General features: G+C 62.0%; 3 protein-coding genes across 6 annotated transcripts; 1 reads left to right on the top strand and 2 right to left on the bottom strand.

The window, feature by feature from the left end:
- Positions 1-1870: 1870 nt before the first annotated feature.
- LOC104360168 (vacuolar protein-sorting-associated protein 25) lies at positions 1871-4684 on the bottom strand. The gene is made up of 6 exons (XM_042787498.1): positions 4593-4684; positions 4281-4426; positions 4139-4192; positions 3676-3764; positions 3071-3146; positions 1871-2561 (listed from the first exon to the last, which is right to left on the bottom strand). Exons 1-6 carry the CDS (start codon positions 4637-4639, stop codon positions 2449-2451), a joined length of 525 nt encoding a protein of 174 aa, XP_042643432.1. The 5' UTR covers positions 4640-4684; the 3' UTR covers positions 1871-2448.
- A 321-nt stretch (positions 4685-5005) lies between these two features.
- Positions 5006-8003, bottom strand: LOC122152861 (receptor activity-modifying protein 2-like). 3 transcript variants are annotated; one of them, XM_042787495.1, is made up of 5 exons: positions 7838-8003; positions 7552-7702; positions 6388-6498; positions 5947-6049; positions 5006-5502 (listed from the first exon to the last, which is right to left on the bottom strand). In XM_042787495.1, exons 2-5 carry the CDS (start codon positions 7610-7612, stop codon positions 5247-5249), a joined length of 531 nt encoding a protein of 176 aa, XP_042643429.1. In that variant the 5' UTR covers positions 7613-7702; positions 7838-8003; the 3' UTR covers positions 5006-5246. The 3 variants fall into 3 exon arrangements, with proteins under 3 accessions (XP_042643429.1, XP_042643430.1, XP_042643431.1); XM_042787496.1 differs by having other exon boundaries at positions 7552-7630; XM_042787497.1 differs by lacking the exon at positions 7838-8003 and having other exon boundaries at positions 7552-7812.
- A 4279-nt stretch (positions 8004-12282) lies between these two features.
- On the top strand, positions 12283-27699 carry LOC104365743 (histone-lysine N-methyltransferase EZH1). Of its 2 annotated transcripts, none has more exons than XM_042787318.1 (20): positions 12283-12346; positions 13006-13126; positions 13705-13833; positions 14135-14254; positions 15335-15455; positions 16083-16256; positions 17152-17254; positions 17523-17686; positions 18530-18621; positions 19387-19567; positions 20372-20568; positions 21001-21092; positions 21620-21660; positions 22093-22218; positions 23223-23401; positions 24063-24158; positions 24554-24635; positions 24806-24886; positions 25288-25372; positions 25492-27699. In XM_042787318.1, the coding sequence occupies exons 1-20, from the start codon at positions 12336-12338 to the stop codon at positions 25550-25552; spliced, it is 2256 nt and encodes a 751-aa protein (XP_042643252.1). In that variant the 5' UTR covers positions 12283-12335; the 3' UTR covers positions 25553-27699. The 2 variants fall into 2 exon arrangements, with proteins under 2 accessions (XP_042643252.1, XP_042643253.1); XM_042787319.1 differs by lacking the exon at positions 12283-12346 and adding an exon at positions 12453-12470.
- Positions 27700-27779: the final 80 nt, after the last annotated feature.

Genomic DNA, 27779 nt, shown 5'->3' with positions numbered 1-27779 from the left:
AGCGCCTTGGAAAGAAGACTGGTTTTAGGCTTATCTAATGTCACATCAGCCATTTCCTAAGAAGGGAGAAAATTTAATTAAGAACACAGACTCACTCAAGGACAGTCAGGTTACATACAGCACATGCAGCTTGGAACACAATGCTGAGAGGTCAGCATCACGCATACAGAGAGCAAGAAATACAAACATCCCGGGCCTGGCTGCTAAAGGCTCGTTATTCGGGATCAAATGCAGATGCCATCAGGCACAGAACAGCCGGCACGGACACACAGCTCGCTGCAGGGGTATGGGAACAGCAAGAGGGGAGGACACAGCAACCGGAGAGGGAAGGAGTCGACGTGGGTGGCGTGAAGAGGGAGGAAGAGGCAGATCTCAGACACTGAAACAATCCCAGGGCAGACACTGGTAGCGGACGATGGCTACACTGAGGCTTTCCTGACTGCAAACACAGGGGGAGGATCCCCGTCCAGGCAGCGAGCCCCGGTTTGAGCAGAGCCTGCGCCAGCCACGGGACACAGGTGCTGGCTGTGCCAGGACACGCCGCGGGGCTCCCGGCACGGCACAGGCTTTGCTTCTGCAAAGGTGGCTGCAGGGAGCTGGGCTGGAGCAGTCCCATGCCCCGGAGAGACAGTGCCCGGTGGCACCAAGAGAGCTCGTTGTGTCCCCGGCACTTCCATCCCCAAGGGCTGCCGCGTCCACCCGCTGCCCCCAAACCTCCCAGCTCGGGTGGGGACTCGGCCCGGGCTGCCACGGCAGGCGCAGGGCACGCGCGGCCAGCCCAGGCCGCTGCGGAACCGGCGGGAGGGCAGCAGGCATGCTCCCCGCGGGCTGCGCCATCCTGCGCTGCGTCACCTCGGCACCCGCGGGGACGTGAGGGTCCCCAGAAAGGAGCAGAGACACTAGCCCAGCGCGAGAGCTGCCGGGGCCTTCCTCCGGCGGAGGAGTGCCGGCGCGCGGGAACTGCTCCGCAGCACTTGTCACCGGCACAGAGAGGAACCCCGGGCACCAGCCTCCGGCCGCGGCTCTGGAGCGGCGTGCCCACACCAAGCCAGCACTCCCGCCAAGTTCAGATCAACGGGCTCCTGCTACAAAAGGGAAACTTTCACATTTCACAGCCCCACAAACTCAGCCTGGACTCCAGCATCTTCTCTACGCTGAAAATCACCGACCGTCGACGACAGCTGTCAGCAGCGCTGCAGCTGAACCAGCGCTGAGCTGTTCTCCAAGGGCAGGGCAGGCAGGACAAGCTGTTCAGCACTGGCTGGGGACAGACGGCTGAAGCGCCGTCTGCTCTGCTGGATCCCAGGAACCACCACTCTGGGTCTGACCGAAGGTGGTCCCCACGCAGCACCCCACCCCCGCCGGCAACAAGCACCCAGGGCTCGGGCAAAGAACGGGAAAGGCGAGCGTGATCCTTCCCTGGCACCGCTGTCCAGCTTCCCCTGGTCATCGAGGAAGGATTTATTGGGTCACTGTACCTGCATCGTGGCTTCTGACATGCCGAGTACTTCGTTATCAGCACTGAGAATCTAAAATCTTAAGTCATGCCCTCTACCAACCACTGCTGTACAGAGCAACACCTCTGCCACCAGCCCATTAGCTTTCGGTAGATTGCACGTGGAAAATTAAAGTAAATGTTGCCCTGAAGACAGGCAGCAAGGGCCCATGCAGTCCGTGACTCTGGTGTGTGGAAAAAAGCACTTGCGCAGCCCACTTCCCACTGGGGTGGGGTGGCTCAGCAGGGCCACCCTCTCCCCAGCGCGCTGCTGTGCTCATCTGGTGCTGTAAGGAAACGGCTGAAGGGCAGGAATCCGGTACACTGCTGTTTTGTTTCTAATAGAAAAGTAGAGATAGACGAAAACACCCAGGCTGCTCTATAAATACATGTCATTTTAATTACTTCAAATTAGTTCCTTGGCATCCACCCCCCACCCCGCTGTACAGCCTGCTTTGCAGCAAGCACACATCATTCTGCCACGGAGGTCTTCTACACCACAGCAGCGACAGCGAGTTCCCTGGGCTTGCTTTCTCCCTGCTTGGCAACACGGCAGGGACTGCAGAGCCCAGGCGCACGGCTGGCAGGAGGGAAGGAGGTGCCCTTCGAGGCCAAGCTCGGCCAGCCAGCTGGAGAGAATGCCCCGTGGCCTTCACAGGAACGTGGATCAGCAACAGGAGCAGTCCCATGATTTCACTTCTGGGTGGTCCCTCTCAGAACTGCCTAGAGCAGCATTAGCCTCTTAAACACAATCAACAGGGAGAAAAGACAGACAGAGGATCTCTGAATATTTCTAAGAAGTCATGTCTTTGTAAAGCTTTGCAGATTCTCCTTGCCCCAAGAAATCCCGAGTATGCAGCTGCTTGCAGTCACGGCTTGAATCCAGGCCAGGAGAGCAAACCTTCACAGCAAGAACCGCTTCAGCAGCCAGGGAAGAGGGGAGGGGGCTCCCATCAGAAGAACTTGACGCCTCGGCCATCGTCCAGCGTGATAATTTCAGCCTTGTGCTCTTGCTGCAAGGCTTGCAGGGCACGGAGCAGCATAGTCTCATCTAGGCCATGGAACTCTAGGGAGGGAAACAAACAGGCTTACAAAACCCAGGGACTGGCGGCAGGGAAGCAGAGGGCTCTGAAGAGCACCCTTCAGACTCCAGCATCATAACACTACTGCAAATCCAGAGTCACGGCTACGCTAACAGACTCATCACTACACTGCTCCATCAGGAACAAAGCCTGAAGGTCAACAGACAGAAGGGAATGAGTCACAGCAGTCTCAAAGGCAGCGCAGAAGCTAGCTGTAAAATCGAAACACCCCGGATAAAGAGCCGGGCACTAGGGAGGCTGGCGTGGTGGCGGGAGGCTTAAAATGCAAACAGCGATAACCAAGGGAGGTGCTTGTGCAAAGTGGTCAAAAAGCCTCCAGAGCAGCATTTGCCAGGGGCGATCAGTGTGAGCTTGCATAAAGCAATTTTAAAATATTTAATCTGCAAAACTATAATCTGACAATCAACCGTTTACATGCTCAAATCAAAGTGTGCTCTGGGAACCTGCTCCAGAACAGAACACGTGACATTACCCTCATTCTCTGTATCATCTCCACTGGCTAATTCATACAGCGTGAATACAGAGTTGGTCAAGCCGTTCTTCGACACCTGGAAACATAAAAGCAATATAGCAAATCTTGCCCCTGTGATTTAATGTCCTTGGCACGATCTCTCGTACATCTCAGTGCACATGAAATGGAACGCGGACAGCACTCGATGAGCAAAAATACCCTGGAAACACTCCAGGGCACTGAAGAGTCAAGAAATGATGGCTAAGGAAAGTAAGACGGTTCCTTTCCCTGCCCCTCTGCTCTTTCTGCCCGTGTGTTTCGTAACAGGGACTCATGCCCAACGCAGGCAACGCAGCAACACTGCTCTGTCCTCGCTACAGAACAGCCAGCTGCAGTGGGAGTGGACGACCGCATCCGCTGCTCAAACTGCATCCCACAGCCAGCAAAAAGCTGTTAACATCTCTACGTTTCTCTGCAACAGAGAGAAATGGAAGAAAGGTAAAAGCAGGGAGGAAGCATGAGAAAAATATTACAGCGGTCTTTTTCGCAAATCACAGCCAATACCAGCTGTCCTCCCGGACACAGAAAGCCTGGTCTGTGGGACGAGACAGCTTCTGCCTTCTCACCCACTGATAGATGAGCTTTCCCCATTCTTCTGGTCTCTTCCACATGATCAGAAAACTGGTTTTGTTCTTATCTAACCACTCCAGGTTCCCTAAAATCAACAGGGAAAGGTGTTTCATCAGAGCACAAGCCTACAGTACCGATCCATCCTGCAGACTTCACGACGCGCTCGACCTCGTGCCCCCAGGTACCCACCTCTCCCCTCCGTGCGACCGTGCTCCCCAACTCCCGAAATCCCTCTCCATGCACAGAACCCCCCTCTCCTTGGAGCCCCCCCGTCCTCCCGCAGCTCGGCCTGCGCCGGGCCAGCAGAGCCGTGGGCAGGGACGGCCCGTGGGGTCCGGCCCGGGCCGAGCCGCAGCCCCCGGCTCCCGGCAGCAGCACGGACACCGCCCGGCGTCTCCCGCCCCCCGGTGGCTACAGCCGCGGGACGGACGGACGGACGGACGGACGGACGGCACCCACCGTTCTTGCGCAGCTCCTCCAGCACCACCTGGATGGACTCCAGCGGGAGCTTCCCTGGGCGAGGGTTAAGGAGGCTCTCGCCGAGGGGCGGGGCGGGGGCTCGGGGGCTCGGGGGCTCGGGGGCACCGGGCCCAAAGGATACGCTGCAGGCGGCGGTTGGCGAAGAGCGGGCTGTCCTGCGCCTCCCGCACCGTCATGGCGGGCAGCCGGTGCCGCTGGCTGTAGGCGAGCGCCAGCGCGCACCAGGCCGAGAGCTGCTTCTGCCGCGTCTCGCCGTTGGGCTGCAGCCTGCGGGGCTCCGCTCAGCGACGGCCCGGGGCCGGCCGGCTGCGCGGGGTCCCGGTACACCGGTACCCGCGGCCCCGCTCCCCCCCGCCCCGGCCCCGGCCCCGGCCCCGGCCCCGGCCCCGCCCCCCCGGCGCCGGTGCCGGCCCCGCCCCCGCCCCGCGCTCACGTGAAGAACGGCGGGAAGCTGTACTGCCAGGGCCACGCGAAGCTCATCGCCGCCACCGGAACCGCCGCCGACGCCTTCCGGCCCGCCCCGCCCCGCTTCCGGCCCGCCCCGCGGAGCCCCGCCCCCTGCGCTGCACCGCCCCCCTTCTTAGCCCCGCCCCGCGAGTGCCCGCCCGCTCCCGGTAGCCACGCCCCACGGCTCCCCGCCCACTCATGCTAAACCACACCCCCATTGGCTCCGCCCACACACACGATTTCCCCGCCCACACATGGGAAGCCCCGCCCCCGCGGAGCCCGGTGCCGCTCCCGCCCGGTGTCCGGTACCCGGCGCCCCGCGGCGCGAAGCTGCCGCCGACACCGTGCCAGGGTGGAGCGGACGGCGGGAGCGACCGGTGGAAGAACCAGCTCCACGCGTGGGGAAAGAAGCGTTTAATCCTGTGGGGAGGGGAGGAGGCGGGGGGAGTTGCACGGCGGGAACCGGCTGCCCCAGCACCGTGTGCCGGTGACCCCAGGAGCCCCCCCCCCGGGGCGGCCCAAGAGGCCGGTGGCCCCGCAGCCCGGGGCGGGGGGGGCGCGGGGGGCTGTGCCCGGGCGCAGGACCCGCGGGGCCGCCGCTGCCCGCTCTCCGTCGGCCGCGGGCGCCCGGGCAGCGGTGCTAGGGCTGGGCCTTGCCGTCCTTGCTGCGCCAGATGACCAGCGTGACCAGGAAGGGGATGAGGCAGATGGGGGCGATGATCATGGCCAGCAGCACGTCCTCGGGCGGGTCGAAGTAGACCTGGTGCTCCAGGGTGCAGTTGTGGAAGTAGCGGTGGTGGCTCTGGAAGATGTACTGCTCCGCCAGCGCGTTGGGGTAGCCGTACTGCAGGTGGTCAGCCCAGGTCTCCAGGCAGAACTGCAGCCAGCTGTAGGGCCTGGGGAGAGGGCCATGGGGTGCTAGGAGGGGACGGGGATGCGCAGGGGCAGGGGGTGGCTGCGGGATGCCAGAGGCACAGACCCCCCCAGGCGGCCCCAAGCCCCCCCCCAGCCCAGCAGCACCCCTCCAGACTGCCCCGGGCTCGCCCTGCGCCCCGCTGCTGGCACCAGCCAGCCCTGTGCGGGTGGGAGCTGCTGGGGGGAAGGTGGCCCTGGCACGGCCCGGGGGCTCTGTCCCCATCAAACCCTTTCTGCTGTTTCGGGAGCTGCTCCACTCCTGTGGCCCTGGGGATGGAGGGGCCACCGGCAATGCCCCCGGCAGAGTCCCCATGTGCATCTTCCCCAGCCGGGGACATCCCCGGAGGCAGTCTGAGCCCCCCTGCCCGCCCAGACCCCCACGGCGCTGCCCAGGAGGCCCCTATGGCCATCCCGCTGCTCCCTACCTGCTGATGACTTTCCACTCGCACAGTTCCGACGCTGTCATGTTCCTCATCAGGTCAACAAAGTGCTCCCAGCACTTCTGCGTGATGTTGGTGTACATCTCCTCTGCAGGGGAAAGGCGCTGAGCACGGGCAGCGCACCCCCGCCACAGCCCGACCCTGCCCAGGCTGGCGGGGAAGGCACAGGCACGGGGGGGGGGGCCAGACCCCGCAGCAGCCCCGGGGCGATGCCAGGGAGCGTGGCTGGAGGGCAGGCTGCTGTGGCTGCCCCCACTTTGGCCAGCGCCGGGGAGGGCTCCATGGCACAGCCCTGCTATTTTGGGGATGGACAGAGAGCACGCAGCCAGGGGAAGGGGGGGTCGCTCTGCGGTGCAGAGCCGCCCCCAGCCAGGGCACTGTCAGCCCCGTGGTGCTGCCTGACACCCACCGAGCCCCGGCACTCACCCACGGGCTGGGCTGTCCAGCTGAACACGGCCATGGGTGAGCTCGTCCTGGCATCCTGGCTGAAGCCCTCCACCTCAGTGTCCGCATGGCAGAGCCCAGTCCCCAGGAGTGCTGTGGAGCAGAGGGGACAGGCTCAGCGGGGACGGTCGCTGGCAGGGCTCCACGCACGGGAGCTGCCCCAGCAGAGGCTGGGTCTGCCGGAGGGAGCTGGTTTTGGGGGTCCCTCGGGGGCCGCTGGAGCCAGCGGTCGGGGTGCAGGGGCCAGGGCGCCCAGGCCCCACACGGGCAGGGGCTGTGGGGAGGGGGCCAACTGGGCTGCAGGCAGCTGCCCAAGGGCTGGGCAGGGGCTGTCTGGAGGCTGCAGGCTCTGGGCTGTGGGTCAGGGTGCAGGGGGCGAGCCGTGCCCCCCACCCATGGGGAGCCAGCCTGGGGGCTGGCCCATTGCCCCGGGCAGCTGCACTGCAGCTGGACGCGGCTGGGGCAGGAAGAGGAAGAGCTGGCCACAGCGCGGCACTGCCAGAGAGCCCCTCCGCCCACCGTCTGCCCCACACCCAGCACGGCCTGCCGTGGGGCACGTCCTGCCCACCCCACCAGAGCCCCACGGCCCGAGCAAACCGCCCCTTCCATCTCTCGGCCGAGGGCCCATGGTGTGGGGCAGCGGCGATGGGTGCAGGGTGCATTGCCCCCGTGGGTCCTGCTTGGGCTGCTTGTGGGGAGCTCTGGCACGGCCGGGCACTGGCCACGGGGAGCTCCAGGGCTGGCACAGTGGCGGCAGCAAGGGCCGCGTGCCCTGCCCCGGTCCCTGTCCCTGGCGGCCCCATCCAGCCCCTCTCTGCCTGAGCATGTGTGGTGCTGTGGCTCCCGTCCCAGCAGGGGCTCCCCCGCTACCCTCGTGAGCCATTCGCAAAAAGACGGGCGATGAGCATGGCGGGGGCCTCCCCGCAGTGCCCGCTGGCCCCTGCCCACGCAGGGGACGGCCACCCCAGCCACCCTCGGCGCTGCCAGGCTGGCCCCGTGCCGTGCCGCGGCAGGCGGTGGGCCAGGCTGAGCCGAGACCCCGGCCCCGGGCCCCACGCGCGGGAAGGCGGCCGCATGCGGGGTGCTGCGGGGCGCAGAGCTCCCGCCACCAGCAGCCACGGCCCCGGGGCCGCCCCGCACACTTACCCCAGAGCAGCAGGAGCCCTCGGGAGAGCCGGCTGGGGCCCGTCTGCGAGCGCGGTGCCATCCTGCAAAAGCCTGCCGGCTAACGACCGGGACAAGTATTTCAATGGAAATAACAGGAAGCAACTCCTTTCCTCTGACAGGGGCAGTTTGACTACAGGAGACGTGTGAAAAATGAGATAGCTCAGCGCTGCTTTAAAGCGGCTCTCCCGGCGGGACCCCGCTGCCGTGCAGCACACTGCTGGCCCCCACGGGCATCGCTCCCGCACCCCGGCACCCCGCGCCTCACCCGCCGGCCCAGAGGCTCCGCTCCCCGCTCGGCACGTCCAGTTTTACGAGGCCGCTATTTGTTTACTTGTGTATTTCTCTTTAATCCTGTCTGGGCTGGGTTGTGAAATCCCTTGTCTCCTGCGTGGAGGGCAGGCAGCCCGGCAGCCGGGGGGAGTGGACGGGGAAGCGTAATGTCCCCGGACAGGCACTGCCGCCCGGGCGCAGAGGCGGCAAGGGGACCCACGGCCCTGGCACTGTGGGTTCTGACTCACCCGGGCACCTGCCCCACGGCCAGCATCACCGGGGCAGCCCCGGCCCCCGCCGGGGAGGGGAGGGTGGTGGCATGACTGTGGGTGCGAGGCCGATGCAGGCAGAGAGGCGGGGAGAGGGCAGAGACTCGGCCAACTGTGCCAGTCCTCAGGCCCAAAACCTTCTTGCCACACTGCCCAGCCCGGCTCTGCCGCAGCACCCTGCTCCTGGCGCAGCTCCCGCCCGCGGGGCCCACGTCCCCCCAAAGAGCAGCGCTGCCGAGGGCGACCCCAGCCCCGCGGGTCTGCGGTTTTCCTGCCCGAGGACCGGGCTGAGGCCAGGTGAGCTCATTGCACCTCTGGCCCAGGGCAGGGTGGGAGCCCAGAGCTTCTCGTTTAGCCGCCCACCCGCGGGACGCACGGAGCGTGAATCAGAGCGGGACAGAGCGCGGCTCAGAGGGACCCTCCCTGCTGCGGAAAGATGATCTTGCCAGGCTTTGCGCTCCCGGCAAACATCCCAGCAGAGCCGCCCGGCCCTCCCCGTGCGGCAGCGGCTGCCGCCCCGGGGCACGGCAGGACCTTTGGCGGGCGAGCAGCCACATCTGGAAGCCATCAGGCACTGGCGCTCGGGGGGACACAGGTTGGAGCCCCCTGGTCCCACTCATTGTTGGAGCCGCCGGAGCCTCCGGCCGGCAGCGGGAGCCTCTGCCAGGGAGACACCCAATGATCTCAGCGTGGCCCTGGGGCTGGGCCGGCCACCCCCCCCGGGGCATCCAGAGGGGACTGACGGGGACAGGATGGTGGCTGCCAGCTGGGGCCAGGGGCTCCCCCCCGCCAGCCTGGCATCCCCAGTGCCCCGCTGCCAGCCCCCGCCCCGGGGTGCCAAGGGTGGGGGTTCAGCCCATGCAGGGTCAGGACCCTTCTCTCCCCCCGGGGCAGATGCAGGCATCGGGAGCCCCAGGCCCAGCCTTCTCCCCATGCCACGGGACCTTCTCCATCCCCAGGGATGCCCAGACTCCCGTCCCCACTCTGGCCTGTCTCCCTCACCCCCAGCCGACTCGTCCCACTCATTAGCTCCTGGGGCTGGGAGGGGAGGGGGCTGTCGCCGGCCCCTCACGGGCGTGGGGGCAGCCAGGGGCTGAGCAGCTGCCTGCCGGGGTTTGAGCCCCTTTTCGGGCTCTGCTGAGCGTGAGGGCGGCTGCAAGGGGCACGAGGCAGCTGAGCCCCACAGCCACAGGCATCACGGGGGGCAGCTCCCCCAGCCAGGGGGGCTCAGCCCCTGTGCAGTTGGTGAAGTATTCAGCGTGGACCTGCAGGAAGAAGGCGTCGAGGATGGTGCCGGGCCAGGGGCAGGAGAGCAGCTGGGCCAGCAGCTGGGTGCAGCTGGAGAGCTCGCTGTAGGTGCTGCAGAGGGGACAGCATGAGGCCAGCTTGCTGACACATCCGCCGCGGCAGCCCCGCAGAGACCCCGCTCCCGGCGCGCATTCGGCACGGCCAGCGCTGACGCTGACCCACCTGCTGATCTGGTCCCAGCGGCAGCGGCCGCCCTCGGGGGTGGCCATGAGGGCGGCGTGGAAGGGGGCCCAGCAGAAGAGGGAGATCCAGTCCCGGTATGTGTCCTGGCAGCGGGCTGGCCCCCCCAGCACCTCCAGTGGTCCTGCAGAGCGTCAGCCAGACCCTGGGATGCTCCCCCAGTCCCAGCTCTCCACCCCAAGCCCAGTGTTGGGGGGCTGTTTGGGTCACCCCCGGGGAGCACTCCTCGCTCTGCCCAGTGTGGGCCAGGCACCCCGTTTCTCACGTGGAGTTCAACGTGCAGCCCTGGGGGTCCCACACTGGGGCTGCCGGTGGCCGCGGGGGGCCCTGTCCTGGGCTCAGCCAAGCCAGGACCTGAGCTCTTGTGAGCCCCAGCACAGATCGCACGGGGCCCACCAAGGTCTGTGGGTGGATGGATCAGGGTCTGGGGAGGGCAGGTCTACTCACCATCCTCGTCCAGGTACAGGTAGTGACCTGGAAGGACAGGAGGTGCCGTTGGCGCTGGCAGGACCTGCGGGACTGCGCGAGGGCACGGCCCCATTCCTCAGGGGTGCAGACACTGCCTTTGCCGGCAGTAAAGCCTGCAGCCACGGCGATGGTGCCCCAGCCAGGACCAGAGCTGTGCTGGGATGATGGCATCAGGGTCTTACCTTCATCCTCCAGGTCCCCATACTCAGCATCCCCACGTCCTGCAGCAAGGAGACATGGAGTGCCAGGGCTGCACAGCCGGGGACAACCCCAGTGCCCAGCCAGCTTTGGGGCACAAGCCGGGGTGGTCTCCGCACACTGGAGACCCCTCCTCCTCCCAGGCTGAGCTGAGCACAGCAGAGGTGACCGGCTGAGGGGAGGGAAGGGGAATAGGAGGCTCCTGGTGCTGCCTTGGCCTTTGCAATGGGCAGAGCAGTTTCTGAGCAAACACCCTCCCTGCGGGCAGGGAACCCTGCCCAGAGCATCCTCCAAGGGAGGGGGCGGGGGGAGGCATGTCAGGGGAGCTGCCGCCCAGCACAGATGCATTGGGATGGAGAGGAGAAATGGGCCAGGGTCCCTGTGGGGACTCGCTGCCCGGCCAGACCCTGTGCAGACCCCCCGGCTGCCACCCCCGCGATGCACCATGCAGCAGCAGCCCCAGCGGCTGCGGGTCCAGGCTGCTTTTACCCGGCTGGAGCAGAGGAAAGAGCAGGCAGCTCAGCTGAGCAGCCACAGCCTGGGGAGCACCCTCCCACCGCCGGGACCTGTGTGCTCAGGCTGGGGCTGCGACCGTGGGATTTATCCCGGTCCCTGGCCCGGCCCAGTGCTGCCCGCCTGCTCCCGGGCTGATGCCTGGGAAGGTCGGAGGGACGCCGGGCTCCCGCTCCACCTGACTCAGCAAAGCTCCAACAGCACGGGATGTGGGCCCGGGCGGGATGCAGGATGCAGGGTGTGGGATGCAGGGGTGCGGGATGCGGGGGTGCGGGATGCGGGATGCAGGGTGTGGGATGCGGGATGCGGGGGTGCGGGATGCAGGGTGCGGGATGCGGGGGTGCGGGATGCGGGATGTGGGGGTGCGGGATGCAGGGTGTGGGATGCGGGGGTGTGGGATGCGGGATGCGGGGGTGCGGGATGCAGGGTGTGGGATGCAGGGTGCGGGATGCGGGGGTGCGGGATGCGGGGGTGCGGGATGCGGGGTGCAGGGTGCGGGGGTGCGGGATGCGGGGTGCGGGATGCGGGATGCAGGGTGCGGGGTGTGGGATGCAGGGGTGCGGGATGCGGGGTGCGGGATGCAGGGCTGCGGGATGCAGGGTGCGGGATGCGGGGTGCGGGGTGCGGGGTGCGGGGTGCGGGGTGCGGGGTGCGGGCCCGGGCGGGATAAGGGCCGGCCCTGCTTGTCCCCCGTGGCCACCCCGGCGGGGCCGACCGCCCGCCACTCCCCCACGCCGGGAAGCCGTGCCGCCGGCCCGGCAGGACGGGAAGGCCGGGGACCCCTCCGGGGCCGGGGCCTCGCAGCAGGAAGAGCCGCCGCCACCGGCCGCTTCCTGCCCGGCGCCGCTCAGGAAACCCGGGGCCCGCCCGGCCGGCGGTCCCGGCCCCGCCACCGCCCCGCGGCCCCCGGGGCGCCAGGCCCGGCTCTGCCCACCCGGCCCTCGGCGGGGAGCGCGGCCCCGCCGGCCCGAGCTGCCCCCGGGCCCGAAGGGCGGCAGAGCCGGGGCAGGGACGGGCGCTGCCCCGCCGAGCCCTTCCCGCGGGACCGGGCCGAGTAGCTCCCGCGGCGAGACGGGGCCGGGCGCGCCCCAGCGTGGGCGGACAGCGGAGCGGGGCGGGCAGCGGAGAGGGGCTGGCACCGGGCTCGGAGCCACCGGGCGAAGCCCGTTCCCGCCAGCCGGTGTGGGGGGGGTCTCTGGGCTGAAGCGCGCCCGCCCCGCGGGGCTCCGGCCGGGCCCTGCGGCTCCGGGTCCGGGCACCCCGCCGGGAGAGACCGGCACCGGCACCGGCACCGGCGGGGGGGGCGGGGCTAAAGTACGGGGCGGGGGCACCGTGCGGGGGCGGAGCTGGGATATGGGGCGGGGCTGAGAGCGGAGGCGGGGCCGCACCGCGGGGGGCGGGGTTTGAGGCGGGGCCGCGTCGCAGGGGGCGGGGTTTGGGGCGGGGGCCACAGCGCGGGGGCGGTGCCTCGGCGCAGGGGGGCGGGGTCGTCACGGGGCGGGGCTGGGTGCGGCGCAGGCGCGGTTGCGGAGGGGCGCGCGGCCTCCCCCCGGCGCGATGGCCGAGGAGTGAGTGTGGGGCGAGGGGAGCCCCGGGGGGCGGGGGGGGTCCCGGGGGGGGTCCCGGGGCGGGCTGCGGGGACGGGACACGATCCCCCGGTCCAGCGGCGCCGGCCGGCCTTGGCCCGCTCCGGTGCGTGTCCTCGGCGCAGCCGGGCTGCGGGCCGGCGCTCGGGCCCGGCCGGGGGCGGGGGGCCGGCCGGGAGCCCCGGGCCGGGCCGGGCGGGCAGTGCTTGGCGCGGGGGCCGGGCTCCCAGCACGGCTGGGGGGCCCGGGAGCCGCCGCTGCCCCCGCCCGGCCCGCGGGTCTGTGTCCGGGGGGGGCCGGGGCACCCGGCGAGCCCCCCGGCGCCTCTCGGGGGTGCAGCGGGGCGGCCGAGCCGCCGCCCGGGCAGGCGCTGTGCGCGGGGGCCCGGGGCCCACTCCCCACCCTTCCTTCCCCGCTGCGGCCCACGCCCGCGAGCCCCCCAGGCTTTTCGGGGCACTTTGTGCCGAGGTTGTTCCCTAAATAGCACTAGTGCAGATTTACGCAGTTATTTCTGCCTACTTAAAGGCTATGATGCGTTTAAAAACCACAGGTTTGGGTTTGGTTTTTTTTTTTCTAATGGCACTTGTTTACAGGATTAAGCTCTCTGTTATTTGATACTTATTCTTTCTGTACTTCTATAGAAAAATGGAAATCGCCACTCCTCCAACATCAAAGTGTATTATATACTGGAAAAGAAAAGTCAAGTCTGAATATATGCGTCTCCGGCAGCTCAAGAGGTTTCAGGCGAACATGGGAGCTAAGGTGAGGACATAGGGGTGGTAGATCAAGCTGAACGGGTGTCTCCTAAACACTTTGCTTTAGCTCATAGTGTTTAAGCCTCTATCAGGGTGCTTCATCCTGTGAATTGATAAGCTGTATTTTAGCTGCAAGCTGGGTAAGCTGAGAGAGATCCTGTTTCTCCTCATGCTCCATTATTAGCCTCGAGCTGTGCAGTGGGTTCTGTTGTATGTGGAAGTCAGTTGGCTGAGTACTTGTGTAACTGCAGCAAGAGGACTCCTTTCCACTTGTTCTTTAAAGTTTGAACACCCTCAGTGCTGGTGGGTTTTGGATGGCTTGCTCTGGTGCTCCTCTCCTTGGCAAGCAGGATTTTAGAAGAGATTGGCTGGGATCAGGACTCACCAAGAGCTACTGGCTGTTGGGTGGATTTTCATCACAGTTTTGTACTGATGCTGAGTTTAATTAGAATTCCTTCTGAGTATCATCAATTTGAAGCGCTCTGCCTTGCATACATTTTGGTACTTGAAAGAAAATCTCAGGAGGGGTTTTGGTGTTTTCAACATGATTACTTAAGTTTTGAGTGCTGCTTTCTCTCATTTCAGGCTCTGTTTGTGGCCAACTTTGCAAAAGTTCATGAAAAGACTCAAATTCTGAACGAAGACTGGAAGAAGCTTCGAGTCCAGCCGGTGCAGTTGATGAAGCCAGTCAGTGGGCATCCGTTCCTAAAACAGGTATGGAGAGGGGAAGGGGCTCAGCAGCAGCAAGTGGGGACCAGAGCCGGGGCTTGGCGGGGAGCTGAGAGGATCCGGGATCGGTTTTCCTCTGTGCTGTCCTATGTCAGAGTCGGGCCGTGCCTCGCACGCTTCTGGGATGCAGAAACGGGCAAAATCAGACTGAAGGCTCTTCCTGTGAAGGAGTCCCGAAGAGTGAACGTGGGGCTTCAGTGTGTCTGTCCCGAGGTGCAATTTCCCTCTGGCTGTGACCGCCTCCCGGGGCGGTTTCCTCACTGCCCTTCTCTGTTCTCTATTCTAGTGCACTGTCGAGAGCATTTTCCCAGGGTTCCCGAGCCAGACGCTGTACATGAGGACCCTGAACACGGTGGCACTGGTGCCCATCATGTACTCCTGGTCCCCTCTTCAGCAGAATTTCATGGTATGTAGGAAGGCTCTGGGGCACAAGGTCTTGGTGCAATTAGTGTGTAATTGTTACATGGTTATGGAGTGATTATGCTGCCTTCAACCCACTTGTTTCAAGCAATGCCTGCTCCAGAGATGAGAGGAAGTATTGTTTAAGTTGCTTTGTCGAATCCCATAAACCAGCATTGTATCCAGGTAGTCTCTCCTTTACACCTGACTTCTTGATAGGGTCACAGTTATTTCACAGGATTCAAGGAGTAAATATATTTTTGTGGGGTTTTTTTGTTTGTTTTGTTTTTTGTTTTTTTTTTGTTTTTTTTTTCCTTAAGATTTTTTCTTCTCTTTGAGATGAAGAGTTTTCTTTCTTAGGGAGGTCCTTTCCTTTGTGACTGGATTACCCTGCTGGTTTTGTTGTAAGGCTGCCGCTGAGCATTGCTTCCTCTATCGTAGCAGTGAGGGGAGTGATTTAAATGCAGATTTTGGTGTGGCGTAGTTAAGACTATTTGTTAAACAGACAGGTGGTCTGTGGCTAGCCTGGCTCTTTGCCCGGGGTGGGGATGTGTTCCTGCAGCCTGCCAACCTCTGAAGCCTCCCGTAGCAGACGGGAGTAGTGTGACACCAGCGACTGTAACGCTGTCGGTCGGCGGTGCCATGGCAATGAAGGTCCAGTGTCCTTGCTCCTGTGGTTAACGCGAGAATGCTCCTCAGCTTTGGCAGTGTTCCTCCGGGGAGTGAGTTACCTGTTTGCCTTCCGCTGTTCCAGTTCTACTCTGCCTTGAACACAATCCGTCTGACATTTTTTGATTGTTTATTATTCTTGGCAATGAGTGTGTTTCTGAGTTTCTGTAAGCCTTGGAGGCACTGCTCTTCTTTTTAAAGGCAAATTGCACGTTTGGGGGTCAGAGTTACACTGCTGGCGTGGGATAACAACGAAATGTCGGTGATGAGACATCTGAAACTGCAGCTGGGGAGGTTGAACCTTTGGTTTGCACTGTGGTGTCTGTGGGTCTGAATGGACGGGAGCAGCCCCAGACACACAGCCTGGCTGGGGGTCAGCAGGCGCTGGTTTTCTGAATTGTATCTGATCTCTTGTCAGGTGGAGGATGAAACTGTTCTGTGCAATATCCCATACATGGGTGATGAGGTGAAGGAAGAAGATGAAACTTTTATTGAAGAACTTATTAATAACTATGATGGGAAAGTTCATGGAGAAGAAGGTAACCTGGGAGCAGTTAGCACTGCCCATTCAGTTTCTTGATAATAACATCTCAAAGGAGTTAGGAAGCCAAGAGGTGGCAGCAGTAACCAGCTTTTCTGTAGGAGCTGTTGAAGCAGAAAACGAGGAATATGCCTGCTGTTCTAGTTTGCAAGGACACAGCCCTGCCTTGTGCTGTCTCACTCCCTTCTAGGCCTGGGGTGCTCTGGAGCCAATGCTTTTGCTCACAGGGGTTCACAGGCGTGCTCTGGGATGCTGAAAAGTGTGCTAGAGGTTAGGAGGAGCTCAGCAACCTCATTTCACTTGTGACCTTAGCGAAGACTTTAATCAGTCTTTCCAGAAATGAAAAGCCAGTGTGTTTCCCTACAGTGCTGCCTCCCCCATTGTAAAATGCTGCTTGGAGGGGGGAAGGCAGTGGAAAACTCTCTGGTTTGGCCTGTCCTCAGATTGCTAAAAATGATGCACCACTCTATGACTCTCTAGCATTAAAATCCCACCAATACCTACAAAATTGAGAGAAATGTTCTGGTTGCTAACAATGTCGTGTGGTTGGCTTGTGATTTACCACTGTGAGCAGCGTGAAAGATGATGGCACTCCCACAAACTGGCTGGCATTTCTGTGTTTTAGAAATGATTTCAGGGTCAGTCCTCATCAGCGATGCTGTGTTCCTGGAGCTAGTGAATGCCCTGAATCAGTACTCGGACGAGGAAGAGGAAGGACACAATGATTCTGAGGTTAAGCAGGAGGATGGGAAGGAGGAGCTGCCAGTCACAAGGAAAAGAAAGCGAATTGCAGTGGAAGGTGGGTTTGGCCACAGAAATTGGGGTTATCTTGGTCATGTTTCCATCCTGCCCTGCCTGGGTAGCCATCGCTCTTGGTTATTAATGTGTCACCAAGGGTGGTGGTGAGCTTGGCAAGTTCTGGTGCAGCAGGTGAAAGCAGAAGGGAAATTGGCTGTTCTCACTGGCCCCTGTGGACAGGGTAAGTAGTCACCAGCTTACAGTGTGGTGAAGAACAATTTAGATGAGTCAGCTGGAAAGACATTTCATGGTAAGGTTAGCAAAGCAGTGGGGTATTGTCTGAGGAGGCTGTTGGATCTCTGCTCTTGGAGGCTTTAAAGTCCTGCTCTGGCAAGCACCCCTCAGTAAGCTTGTGGGTAGATCTGATGCCGCTGTAGGCCAGGGAGGTGGGCCTTTCCAAATCCCTCCCAGACCTGTTTTCCATGTGTTTGTGTTCCTCTGTCCTCTCCTGTGCCACCTGGAGTTGTTGTTGCATAGAAGAAGCTCTGATTTATGGGATTTTCATGTGTCCTGCATGACCTTAGGAATGCTGACTGGTAGTTTTGTCTTTGTCTTTGCTTTATAGTGATACGGGTAGCACAAATACCAGGACCTTTCGTAGATGTAGAAAAGCATTGTCTGCAAATCCTGTCTTGGTAAAAATAAGCAGTAATAGTGCTTAAGAAATGGTTAGTACTTTCATCAATACATTTTGCTACTCTGAAACTGTCAGACTGTACTGTATCTGGAAATGCCTTAGCCTAGTTACAGGACAGAAGGTTTACGCATTTTATATGGGATCACATTTCTGTCTCTTAAAGTACAATCTGAACACCTACTGGAATCACTCTCTGTGAACGAAGGGAAGACATGTTCGCATCCACCTTAACTGAGGAATTGTTTCTTCTTTTTCTCAGGTAACAAGAAGTGTTCAAAGAAGCGGTTTCCAAATGACATGATATTCACTGCTATTTCTTCTATGTTTCCTGAGTATGGCTTCCCAGATGATATGAAAGAGAGGTAGAAGATCTCTACTTACATTGTCTGTTACCTTTCTTAGCAACAATTGAAATCTGTATTTCAGAAAACAGCGCTGTGCTCTGACCAGAAAGCAGAGCTTAGCTGGCTGCAGGCACCGTGAGCAGCGCGGTTTTTGAGCTTTAGGAACCTCAGTTTAGCCTCAGGGTATGGGCCAGAGTCCTGCTGGCCCAGATAGCAGTATAGTGGTATAAAATGCCCCAGATTAGGAAACCATGCACTTCTGTGGGTGTTGCTGTTTGTCGAATAGGTACCGGGAGCTCACGGAAGTGTCGGACCCGAACGCGCTGCCGCCGCAGTGCACCCCCAACATAGACGGGCCGTGCGCGAAGTCGGTCCAACGGGAGCAGTCCCTGCACTCCTTCCACACCCTCTTCTGCCGCCGCTGCTTCAAATACGACTGTTTTCTGCATCGTAAGTGCAGTCTCGGCCGGACGCTTCCCTAGAGCCCTTTTCTCCTCATTTTTCCTCGGTGCTTCATACCTCTGTGCAGCTCGCTTAGTGTCTGTGCTGCAGGCTTTAGAGGGTGGTGCCTCCCCGGCGTTTGCAGTGGAGCCTTAGGAGCTGACAGGTGCCCAGACGCCTGTTATAAAGACGGCTCCACTCATTTCCTCAAACGGATGGTAAACCGACCTGCGTGGCCGTCCCCTCTTTCTCACCATTGTTCAGCACGCTGTGTTCGAGCCTCCTGGCAGTTTGTGCCAGAAATACTGCCACGACTAGACTTTACTCTTGCTTTGCAGAAGCTCATCAGGGAAAGGCATGAATGTTTCACTTCCAAAGTCTGGACATGCCTGTGTGTTTTGTTGCCTCACTGGAACTTACAGCTTCATCTTAGTCATGTTCCTGCAGTTTGTCCTGCCAAAGTCTTTTGGATACTGGTTAGCTGTTGGACCTGCTGTTTCCCAGGTCTAAGAGCTTCTTTGGAAAGTCACAGGACTCCTTCCAGTGAATTATTAAAAGATATAATATTAAGATCATGTGGTCCTTTTGTTTCAGTCTGAAAGCAGATCTTTTTCCTATGGCCTCTCCTTCCCACGCATTCCCTCGCTGCTGCCGAGTCCCCGTCCTGGGTTGGAGCAGGGCTGGCCAGGGGTCCTGCTGCCTCGTCCCCGCTGCCCGGCGCTCTCGGGCACTCTTGCTGGACACGTCAGGCTCCCACTTACCTTCGTTGAGCTTGTGCTGCCCCTGTCCCTTGCAGTGTGTGGAGAGACTCTTGGAGGATGCTAATAGTAAAGATAACTATTATTTTTTCAGCTTTTCATGCTACTCCTAATGTGTACAAACGAAAGAATAGAGAGACCAAGATCGAGCCAGATCCTTGCGGAGCAGACTGTTTCCTCTGGCTGGTATGTTTCTGCATTGCTGCTTTTGAAACCACGAGAGAAGTGGCCTGGGCAGCCCTGCTCTTCAGAACTCTGCGGGGTCTTTTCACAGCTTCAGTGATTTTTCAGAATTAGTTCTAATCCTCACTGGATTCAGGGAGGTGAATTCAAATGCAGACTTTACCAGATACATCTTTCAGCAAATCTCCAACGAAGACTAATTTCATAGCTAGCAGATGGGAAATTGTGGTGACAAATGATTTCTCTGGCCTCAGTGCAGCGTTTAAAAAATGAAGCCCAGGTTAAAAATGCTGGGGAAGGAATCTAGTGTATGTGGGGAAGGCTCGGACTATTTTTAAAATGTTCTTTCAGAAATGCAGCCTAGCTGTGTTACTGGGGATGAGCGCTGCAGATCGGCAGAGCTGGCTGCGGGGCGCGCTCCGTGGTGCTGCAGCTGGTCTGGCTGGCTGGTTCGCGGGGTGTCCCGGGGGGCTGCAGGGCTGGAGCGGGGGGAGAGGCCAGAGCTTCGCTGCCAGGGCAAGAGGCAGGGGAGCAGACCGGAGGGCGGGGGCCGAGGCTGAGCGGGCAGCGCTGCCGGAGGGAGCAGAGGCGGGGTGTGCAGTGCAGGCGGCTGGCAGGGCCCGGGCAGTCGCTGGAGCGACCATGTGTGGCGAGTCTTCCACCCGCTCTTGGTGGCGGCGGGGCAGGGCTTGTCCCAGGGCCTCTGGGAAAGCCTGTCCGCGTTCCCGGGTCATCTGCCACCCGCCTTGTCTTCTGCTCTGCTTGCAGGAAGGAGCCAAGGAGTTTGCTGCGCTGCACAACCCCAGGTCCAAGTGCTCGGGCCGGCGCCGCCGGCGGCACCACGTGGTGGGTGCGTCCTGCTCAAACACCCCGGCGTCTGCCGTCGCCGAGACGAGGGAGGGCGACAGCGACCGAGACACGGGCAACGAGTGGGCCTCGAGCTCCTCGGGTATGATGCCGGCCCAGAGACACCCCGCAAGGACCGGCGGCACCTCGCAGCCGGGGCTCTCCCCTCACGCCCCGCACAGGGCTGTGGATTTGGAGTTGGCCGAGCCGGTGTTTCCAGTGGGGCTTAAAGGAACACGAGGGACACCAGGCCCTGCCCTTGCTGCTCTGGGGTTCACTGTCCTCCCCCAGCGGGGAGGAATGTTGCCAGGCAAAGCGAGAGCTTTGCTGGGACCTGCAAAGCCAAGAGCCCTCGGCTCAGCACCTCGCCTGGCTGTGCCCCGGCAGCACCAGTCCTGTGCTTGTCCCTCGGCGGCGCAGCTGTGGCCGGGGAGCTGTCGAGGCGGGGGCTGTCCGTGGACCTGCCAGGAGTGAGCGCTTCCTCGGTGCCGCAGACGAGCACTGAGCTGCTCCTCCCATGCCAGGGGAACGGGTGACCGGGGCAGAACGAGCTCCCGAGGGGCGAAGGGCTCCCGTATGTCTGTGTCCCATCTCGGGCGGGAGAGGAGAGAGCTCATCCTCGGGCCTCTCTGGTGCTGCTGCCCTACTCGGGGGGGCTCCGTCCTGGGCCAGCTCTGGAAGGGGAAGGTGACGTGGTGGCTCTGGTGCTGCCTTGCTGCCGGGGGCCAGTGCCACCCTCCCAGCCAGCGCCGGGCTGCCTGACGAGAGGCAGGAGCGTGCGGCAGGGCCCGCGGTGCCGGGCTGCTAGGCGGTGTGGAGCCGGGGGGGCCGCTGCCCCCGGGAGCTGTGATGGTGCGGGTGCGTTCTCCCGTGCTGTGTTTGGTCTAAGGTCTGCCTTTCCTGCCAGAGGCAAACTCCCGCTGCCAGACCCCCACCAAGCAGAAGCTGAGCCCGGCCTCCTCGCAGCTGTTTGCGGTGGAGACGCCGCAGGAGCCCGTCGAGTGGACGGGAGCTGAGGAGTCGCTCTTCCGCGTCTTCCACGGGACCTACTTCAACAACTTCTGCTCCATTGCCAGGCTGCTGGGAACAAAGACGTGCAAGCAGGTGGGTGCCTGGAGAGGCCGGTGCTGCAGCGCCTGGCCCGGCAGCAGCAGAGAGGCCTTGCCCGCCGCTTGCCTGTTTTTTCTTCGCTGCCACAAATCGCCCCGAGGAATGTGTTGCATCAACACTCTGTGGAGTTCGATGTGGTTATTTTGCAGTAGTGCTGCAGTTTGCAGAACGAGCCCCACGCATGCCCGGTGCCTCCGGAGTGCCTTGCCTGAGGCCGGGCGCGCTGGCGGGGCGGGCGCTCTCGCTCCCCAGGCAAGAGAAGTGATGGCACCCATGGTCAGCAAAATGGGGCAGAACTGCCCGCGTACTGGCCCCCGGACTGGGAGCACCCCTGTGCGTGCTTGCTTGCGCTCGCTCTGTTTATACTTCAGATAAAAACAACTTGAGTACACTGAACTTTATTCTTTTTGCTTCTATTTTTTGTAGGTCTTTCAGTTTGCAGTGAAAGAATCGCTTATAACCAAACTGCCAACAAACGAATTAATGAATCCATCCCAGAAGAAGAAAAGGAAGCACAGGCAAGCGTTGGACAAGCTTGTTTTGTTCTTAAAATGCAACCAGATCCACTGCTTTTTGTGCCAAAGCATTCCTGGTAATCCCCATCTGGCTCCCATCTGCGCACACATCCCGCTGTCGCATGGGGCTGCTGGTGCTGCTGGCTGGGTGCTGCCCCCCGGCCTGTCTCCCTGGTGCTGCTGCCCTGGCTGAGGGGCTCTGCAGCCCCGGGCTCAGCCCCAGAGGAGAGAGCAGCATGGGGCCCGGCCGCAGGGCCGCACCACCGCGGGAGGGCCCGTACGCTGATCTGACGGTGGCCTTAGCCTCAGCTCCCTGGCTTGTAACCTACTTCGTGTGCTGATCCCAGTCTGTCCGGTATTATTCTGGGTCTAGCATTTGCCATAAATAACTTCTGCTGTAGCTGCATCATTCTGATCTTTCTCTGCGTTACGGCGGGCTGGTGGTTATTAATGCATGAGGCTGCCAGGCACCCACTGCCGAGCAGCCGGGGCTGGCGCGTCCCCTCAGACCCTCTCTGCTTCCCTTCCAGGCTGTGGGCCGCGCACTGCAGGAAGATTCAGCTGAAGAAAGGTAGCGTTTGCTGCGGCGGCTGCGGCGCGCGGGGTTGGCGTGGCCGCTCGCCTGCGGGATCGCGTTCTCGCAGCGGGACGGCCGCATCCTGCTCTGCAGCGGCGTGGGGCGGGAGCGCCCCGCGGCTGGGCTCCTTGGGGTGCTGCGGGAATTGCCGCCGGGCCGGTGCTGTCTCTGGGGCTTGCTCCAGCCCGGGGGGAGGCTGGGGCTTGGTGAGCAGCCCCGCTGCCGGACGGGCTGTTCGGGGCAGAGCCGACGTGCGCGGTGGGTCTGTGGGTCTGTGGGAGCGGCGCTGGGTGCTGCTGGGATCCCTGCCCTCTGCAGGCAAACGGGGAGCTCGCACCTTCCCTGTTCCAGAGCCCTGGGCGTGCTGCTTCCAAACGTTTCTGCAATGTGCAGCTTTTAATCCGGGCATTTCTCCTCTTGGTCTAGATAATTCGCCTACCCAGGTGTACAACTACCAGCCCTGTGACCACCCCGAGCATCCCTGTGACAGCTCCTGCCCTTGCATCATGACTCAGAATTTCTGTGAGAAGTTCTGCCAGTGCAACCCTGACTGTAAGGAGGAACCCAGGACTATTGGGCAGCTCTCCTGACCCAGACCAGAGGGAGGGTGCAGGGCTGGGACTTGGAGGCCTGCTTTATTCCTGCATTCACTGCTCTGTCCCTCTGCAGCAGTTTGATTAGCAGTCTGCTAAAGTCCAAGGGAAAACTGTTCCATGCTGCCCTGTGACTCTCGGCAGCTGAGATACGTGCTCTGGTTAGAGAATGCTCATCTGCATGTCTGTATCCAGCATCAGTGACCCACGGTGATGCTCTGGGTCCCTGAGAGCAGCATGTGTGGCCAGCAGTTAGGGAGGGAGTTGGGTCACTGCTCTGCCATGGTTATTTTCCCCCCTGGGCCTCCATTCCCGTCTCTGCAATGGAGATAACCGCGCTTGCCAACGTTGGCGGGGCTTCTGAGGGTGGATTTGTTAACGGTTATGACATAGCTTGGAGCTGGAAGGACTACAGGGTGACAGGGAGCGAACTTGGGCTCTGAGGTTCTCTGTACTGGTCTCTTATGTTTATATTATCCGAGTAGTTTATATTCAAACTGCCCATAATTAGTCCCAAGAAGCAGATGAGCATCTCCAGCCACGCAGGCGGGAAGGGCCCTGTGCATGGTCCGTGCTCTGCTAGGCGTGAGCGGCGCTCAAAGCTCCCGTGCACGCCGAGTGTTGCTGGGATTTACTGCCAGCTCCTGGTGCGCAGGCTGCCTCGCCTTCCCCTTGTCACCTTGTTCTCAGTGAGCGTGGTCCTTACGACTCCGGGGGGTGGGAAGGCGGGCTGGGGGCTCCTCTCTCTGCTGCCCGGAGCAGAGGGGGTGTAGAGCTCTTTATTAGCACAAAGGCACCTTCCTTATGTTAGCAGAGTGGCCCTTGGTCACAGACAGGCTTAGTTCTGGGCCTGCCAGGGTGAGACCTGGCTCGGGAGGGGCTTCAGTGGGGCAGGGACACTGCGTGGCCCCTCTGTTCTCTGAAAAACCTCACGGTGCAAAACCACGGGCTGTGTTGCTGCAGGTCAGAACCGCTTCCCAGGCTGCCGCTGTAAAACCCAGTGCAACACCAAGCAGTGCCCGTGCTACCTGGCCGTGCGGGAGTGCGACCCGGACCTCTGCCTGACCTGCGGGGCTTCGGAGCACTGGGACTGCAAGGTGGTCTCCTGCAAGAACTGCAGCATCCAGCGAGGTCTCAAAAAGGTATCGACAGCAGCAGGGCGCTGGGCTGCTGGCCGGGGGCTGCCTCGGGGAAGAGCTGGTAAACGGGAGCTCCTGCTGCGTGGGAGGGGGCGTGCGAGCCACCCGCCGCTGCCCCAGTGAGGAGGTCTGGGGGAGAAGTTGCTCTGCCCCAGGCTTTGTAGCACTTAATCTGGAGTGTGGATTATGGATGTGAAAATCGGGAGACGGGAGTTACCTGAGGAAGGGTGAGAGCAAGGGGCTGTAAAAAGTGACTCCAGACAAGGGTTTAGTTTTGAATTCTGATAGTCAGGGCAAGGGACTCTGCATAAAAACCCCCAAAATTCAGAGGAAGATGCAAATTGGTGGGTGACACATGATGTGCAGCTCCAGCCTGGTGGTGCGGTGACATGTAAGTCTGTAGGGAGCTGTGTGTCACCTTAAACCGGGGGATGCTGGATCGACACTGGCTCCTTGGCCCTGTGATGTTGGCACTTGGAGCATGGCAGCTGGCACAACGCGGCTGCCCCCGGGCTCTGCCCTAACCCCGGCGTGTGTGACTGTGCCGGGAGGTGGAGAGCTCCTCCCTGTTGCTTTCCAGTCCGCCTGATGCACGGGGTGTGATCTGTGCCGGGAGGCGGTGGCTCTGCTGACCGTAACTGTTTCCTTTTTGCCTTGGCTCCAGCATTTGCTGCTGGCACCGTCGGATGTCGCCGGCTGGGGGACTTTCATCAAGGAATCCGTGCAGAAGAATGAGTTCATCTCCGAGTACTGTGGTGAGGTCAGTGCTGCTGCTCGTGCTGGGGCTGCTGCTCTGTGTGCTCGGGACGCTGCCTTCGGTGGCAGTGCTTCCTCTGGCCCCTGGCCCGAGGGGGGACAGCGTGCCTTCCCCAGCTCGGCCATGGCCACGGGCTCCCTCTGACCAGCTTTAGAGATTGAATCCCGTACAATTTTGGGACCTGCCTCAGTACCTGCAGGCCCTCCACCGTGGAGGAGCGTGTTGTGTACGTGCTGCTCCCTGGGAGCCCAGCTCTTGCCTCTGCTCCCTCCTGGGGAACCCTGGCGAGCTCCTGCCCGTGGGGTGGTATTTTCAGGAGGTGGGCGAGTGCCGCCCCTCACAGCGACCCTGGCTGTGCCCTCAGGCGCTGGGTCTCTCACGGTGTTCTCCTTCTCCAGCTCATCTCACAGGACGAGGCTGACCGGCGAGGGAAGGTCTATGACAAGTACATGTCCAGCTTCCTCTTCAACCTCAACAATGGTAACTCGCCCGGGGCTTTGAGGGGTGGAGGAGACTTGGGCTTCCTGGCAGAGGGGGGTGGTGGCCAGGCGGGCAGTCTCAGCCCCTCTGTCACCTGAGTGGCAGGCCTGTCTTTACACTACAGTTTTCTTTTTTTGTTTTCTTTTTTCTTTTCTAATTCTTTTTAATAGATTTTGTCGTTGATGCCACCCGCAAAGGAAACAAAATCCGCTTTGCCAATCACTCGGTGAACCCCAATTGCTATGCCAAAGGTGAGGTACCGCTGCCCAGGCAGACCTCGCTGGGGGGTGGCTCTCTGGGCTCCTTCTCAGCTCCGGGACTGCAGCACGTTCTCCGGGGTGCTGAGTCGCCCTGAGCCTGTGGGAGCAGCAGAACTTCAAAGGCCTGGGCAGAGTCTCTTCCTCCCTGCAGCAAATCACGGTCCTGCTGGCGAGGGCCCCGCTCAGCTCTGCGCCGGCCCTGGCCTCGCAAGGGGGTCGCTGCCAGAGAGCGGCCGGGAGCCCCCCGGGCAGCGCCGCCCCGTTCCTGCCTGGCGGGAGCTCGGGCGCCGCGGCCCCGGGGGCCGGCAGTGGCCAGGCGGGGCGAAAGTGCTGCGAGACCCCCTGGCCCGAGCTGCAGCTGCACCTCCCTGACGCCGTCTCTCCGGTTGCAGTTGTGATGGTGAACGGAGACCACCGGATAGGGATCTTTGCCAAGAGGGCCATCCAGGCGGGAGAGGAGCTCTTCTTCGATTACAGGTGCCTCGGGGAGCGGCCGGCTGGGGACTGGGGTGCAGGGTTGGCCCCGCTTTTCTGTGCACACGTTTGTGGGGAGCGTGGGAGGTCATTACAGCAGCCGTGACTTTCCTGTCTTGTAGGTACAGCCAGGCAGACGCCCTGAAGTACGTCGGCATAGAGAGGGAGACTGATATCATCTAGGCTGTGTGCGGGGCGGCCCCCAGCACACCTTGCTGCTGCACCTTGTAAGCAATGCCATGTTTGCTTCACGCTGACATGACTGCTGCTGTTCCCGTCGCTGTGTGTGTCACAAGTGCTACTTTCCATCCAGACGCCCAGAGAGAGACTCGGGGCAGGAGTGTGAGCGGCTGCTGCCGGGGTGGCAGCTTTGCCGGCCCTGGGCTGGGGCAGGCTCTGGAGCCTGGCTCTGCGGGCGGTCTCCGGGGCTGGAGGGAGCCCGTGGACCAAGGCAGCTGAGGCTTGAAGAAAAGCTGTGGTGCAGGAGGAGGGACAGCCGCGACTTCTCAGTCTCTTTCCATTTTCTGGTGACTGCTGAAAGAACAAGAGCGAGGGAGGTACCACCTGCGCCGAGACCCAGGGCACGGTGGGGTGGACAGAGGGGCTGGTTGCTCCCCTTCAGCCCTGTCCCTTGGGATCGCCTCTGTTCTCGGGTGCTACCTCTTGCTGCCTGTTTTGTCCTGTTGACGGGGACAGTGACGGGGTTGGAAGCCATAGGGACGTGGCCACAGCGGTCCCTGCACCCAGGCTGCTGTTGCTGGGGCTGTTTCCCTTCTGCCCCAGCTGGCTGGGGGACAGAGACTGCCTGGCCGTGGTTGGTGTGGCGCGATGCCTGGGGATGGGGAGGGCAGCACTATGCAAAAAGTCACTTTGGGTAGGGATGCCACTGAGCTGGTTAGAGACAGTGTTAGGGGGGTGCTGCTGCAAGCACAGGAGGAGTCCAGAGGCAGCAGCAACCCCTGGGCCCTTCCAGCCCGCGGCGCTTTCTTGTGGCTGTGGGGTGAGTGGTTGGCTCGTGCCCGTCCCCAGCTGCGCTGGCCCTTCTGGGGCTGGGGGGGGGATGCTTTGGGGCTGGGGGGGGGGGGTCCCACTGAGCGGCTGGGGCTGCGCCCTGGGCAGGGGACGGGCCTCAGCCCCCCTCAGCCCTTCCCGACCAGGCGCTACTGGAGCTGGTGCCTCCACCTCCTCTGTCAGGACGGTCCCTTTTGGAATGGCCCGGGCTCTGGGGGGGGTGTTGGGGCACTTCAGGAGCCAGCAGAGCGGGTCCCCTTGGGGCAAGCGCCTTTCCTTGCACAGGACTTGCTGAATGTTGCTGTGCTGAGGTTTGAACGGGGTGCAGCAGACCTGCCCCTGCCTGTGGGGACCTGGGGAAGGCTGCTCAGACACCCGACACGGGTCCTGGCCCTGGGGACGGAGGGGAAATGTTCTCTGGCAGGGTGAGGTTTGGCCTTAGCACTCCATGCAAAAAGAAAAAGAAAAAAGCACTTTAATCCTTCTCAGCCGGCAGCTGGGGGCGGAGGGACCACAGAGATCCCAGAAGGTTGTTGTCCCTCAGCAGCATCTTTGCAGGGACTTTGCTCTGGGTCTGGGATGGGGCAGTCTGGGTGGGGGGATCCTCCCTGAGCGGGGCCTGGGGAGACCTGAGGGACGGGGCTGTGCCCTAGGAGCCACAGGCGCTGCTGCCGCCTGCCCGGCCTGATGCTGGGTGCCAGAGGGTGCTGGGCCGGGCGCCCAGCACTGGGCTCCTGGGATGGCAGGAGGACCCCGGCTGAGCCCTGACATGGCACCGAGGGGCCTGGGGCCCCTCAGCCCCCCAAAGAGGGGCAGGGGTTGTCGGGGGGCACTGCACAGAGGGGAACAGCGCTGGGGCCCTTGCCCTGCTCTTTGGGGACCCGTGGGGCTCCCAAGCGCAGCCCCGTCCCAGCCCTGTGGTCTCCAAAGGCAGAATGATGCTGGGTCTGCCCCGGGAGCTGAGCCCTCCCTGGCACAGCCCTGCGCCGTGCCTTTCCCCGCCTCCCGCCGTGGCAGGGGAGGCTGTCGGTCCGTCCTTCCTGCTGTCCGTGATGCCCTCCTGAGGCACGGAGGGGTTGGGGTCTGTCTGGAGCAGCGCTTGTACCCTGGCACCTGCCTGAGCCCCGCTCCCTGCTGCCTCCACCTGCCCAGCTCACCCCGACCCTGCTCTCAGCTCAGCATTCTCTGCCCCTTTGGCCATATCTGCACTACGCCAGGCTTGTGTCTGTGGTTTGTTAATGGTGAATAATAATGCACTTTAAAAATAACGTGGCTTGTAGCCTTTGTCATAATAAAGTGGTAGCCAACACCCTCCCACAGCTTGCTGGTCTCTGTGACCCGAGGGAGCCGCTGGCAGTGGCCCGGTCCCTGCCTGGGCTCAGCCCAGTGCCCCCGGCTG

Source organism: Tyto alba, unplaced genomic scaffold (genome assembly GCF_018691265.1).
Source record: "Tyto alba isolate M040663 unplaced genomic scaffold, T.alba_DEE_v4.0 Super-Scaffold_12, whole genome shotgun sequence".
NCBI lineage: Eukaryota > Metazoa > Chordata > Aves > Strigiformes > Tytonidae > Tyto > Tyto alba.
The sequence above is the reverse complement of the archived record's forward strand: the minus strand, read 5'-3'. Positions and strand labels throughout refer to the sequence as shown.

What these genes read in the sequence shown, in the direction of transcription:
- LOC104360168 (XM_042787498.1), bottom strand. Translation starts at nt 4,639, where the DNA reads ATGAGCTTCGCGTGGCCCTGGCAGTACAGCTTCCCGCCGTTCTTCAC. An exon ending in AGCTTCCCGCCGTTCTTCAC is followed by an intron (nt 4,427 to 4,592) that starts GTGAGCGCGGGG and finishes GGAGCCCCGCAG; the next exon opens with GCTGCAGCCCAACGGCGAGA. An exon ending in GAAAGCTCATCTATCAGTGG is followed by an intron (nt 3,147 to 3,675) that starts GTGAGAAGGCAG and finishes TTATGTTTCCAG; the next exon opens with GTGTCGAAGAACGGCTTGAC.
- LOC122152861 (XM_042787495.1), bottom strand. Translation starts at nt 7,612, where the DNA reads ATGGCACCGCGCTCGCAGACGGGCCCCAGCCGGCTCTCCCGAGGGCTC. An exon ending in CTGGACAGCCCAGCCCGTGG is followed by an intron (nt 6,050 to 6,387) that starts GTGAGTGCCGGG and finishes TTTCCCCTGCAG; the next exon opens with AGGAGATGTACACCAACATC. An exon ending in GAGTGGAAAGTCATCAGCAG is followed by an intron (nt 5,503 to 5,946) that starts GTAGGGAGCAGC and finishes CCCTCTCCCCAG; the next exon opens with GCCCTACAGCTGGCTGCAGT.
- LOC104365743 (XM_042787318.1), top strand. An exon ending in AGGCGAACATGGGAGCTAAG is followed by an intron (nt 13,127 to 13,704) that starts GTGAGGACATAG and finishes CTCTCATTTCAG; the next exon opens with GCTCTGTTTGTGGCCAACTT. An exon ending in GTGGGCCTCGAGCTCCTCGG is followed by an intron (nt 19,568 to 20,371) that starts GTATGATGCCGG and finishes CTTTCCTGCCAG; the next exon opens with AGGCAAACTCCCGCTGCCAG.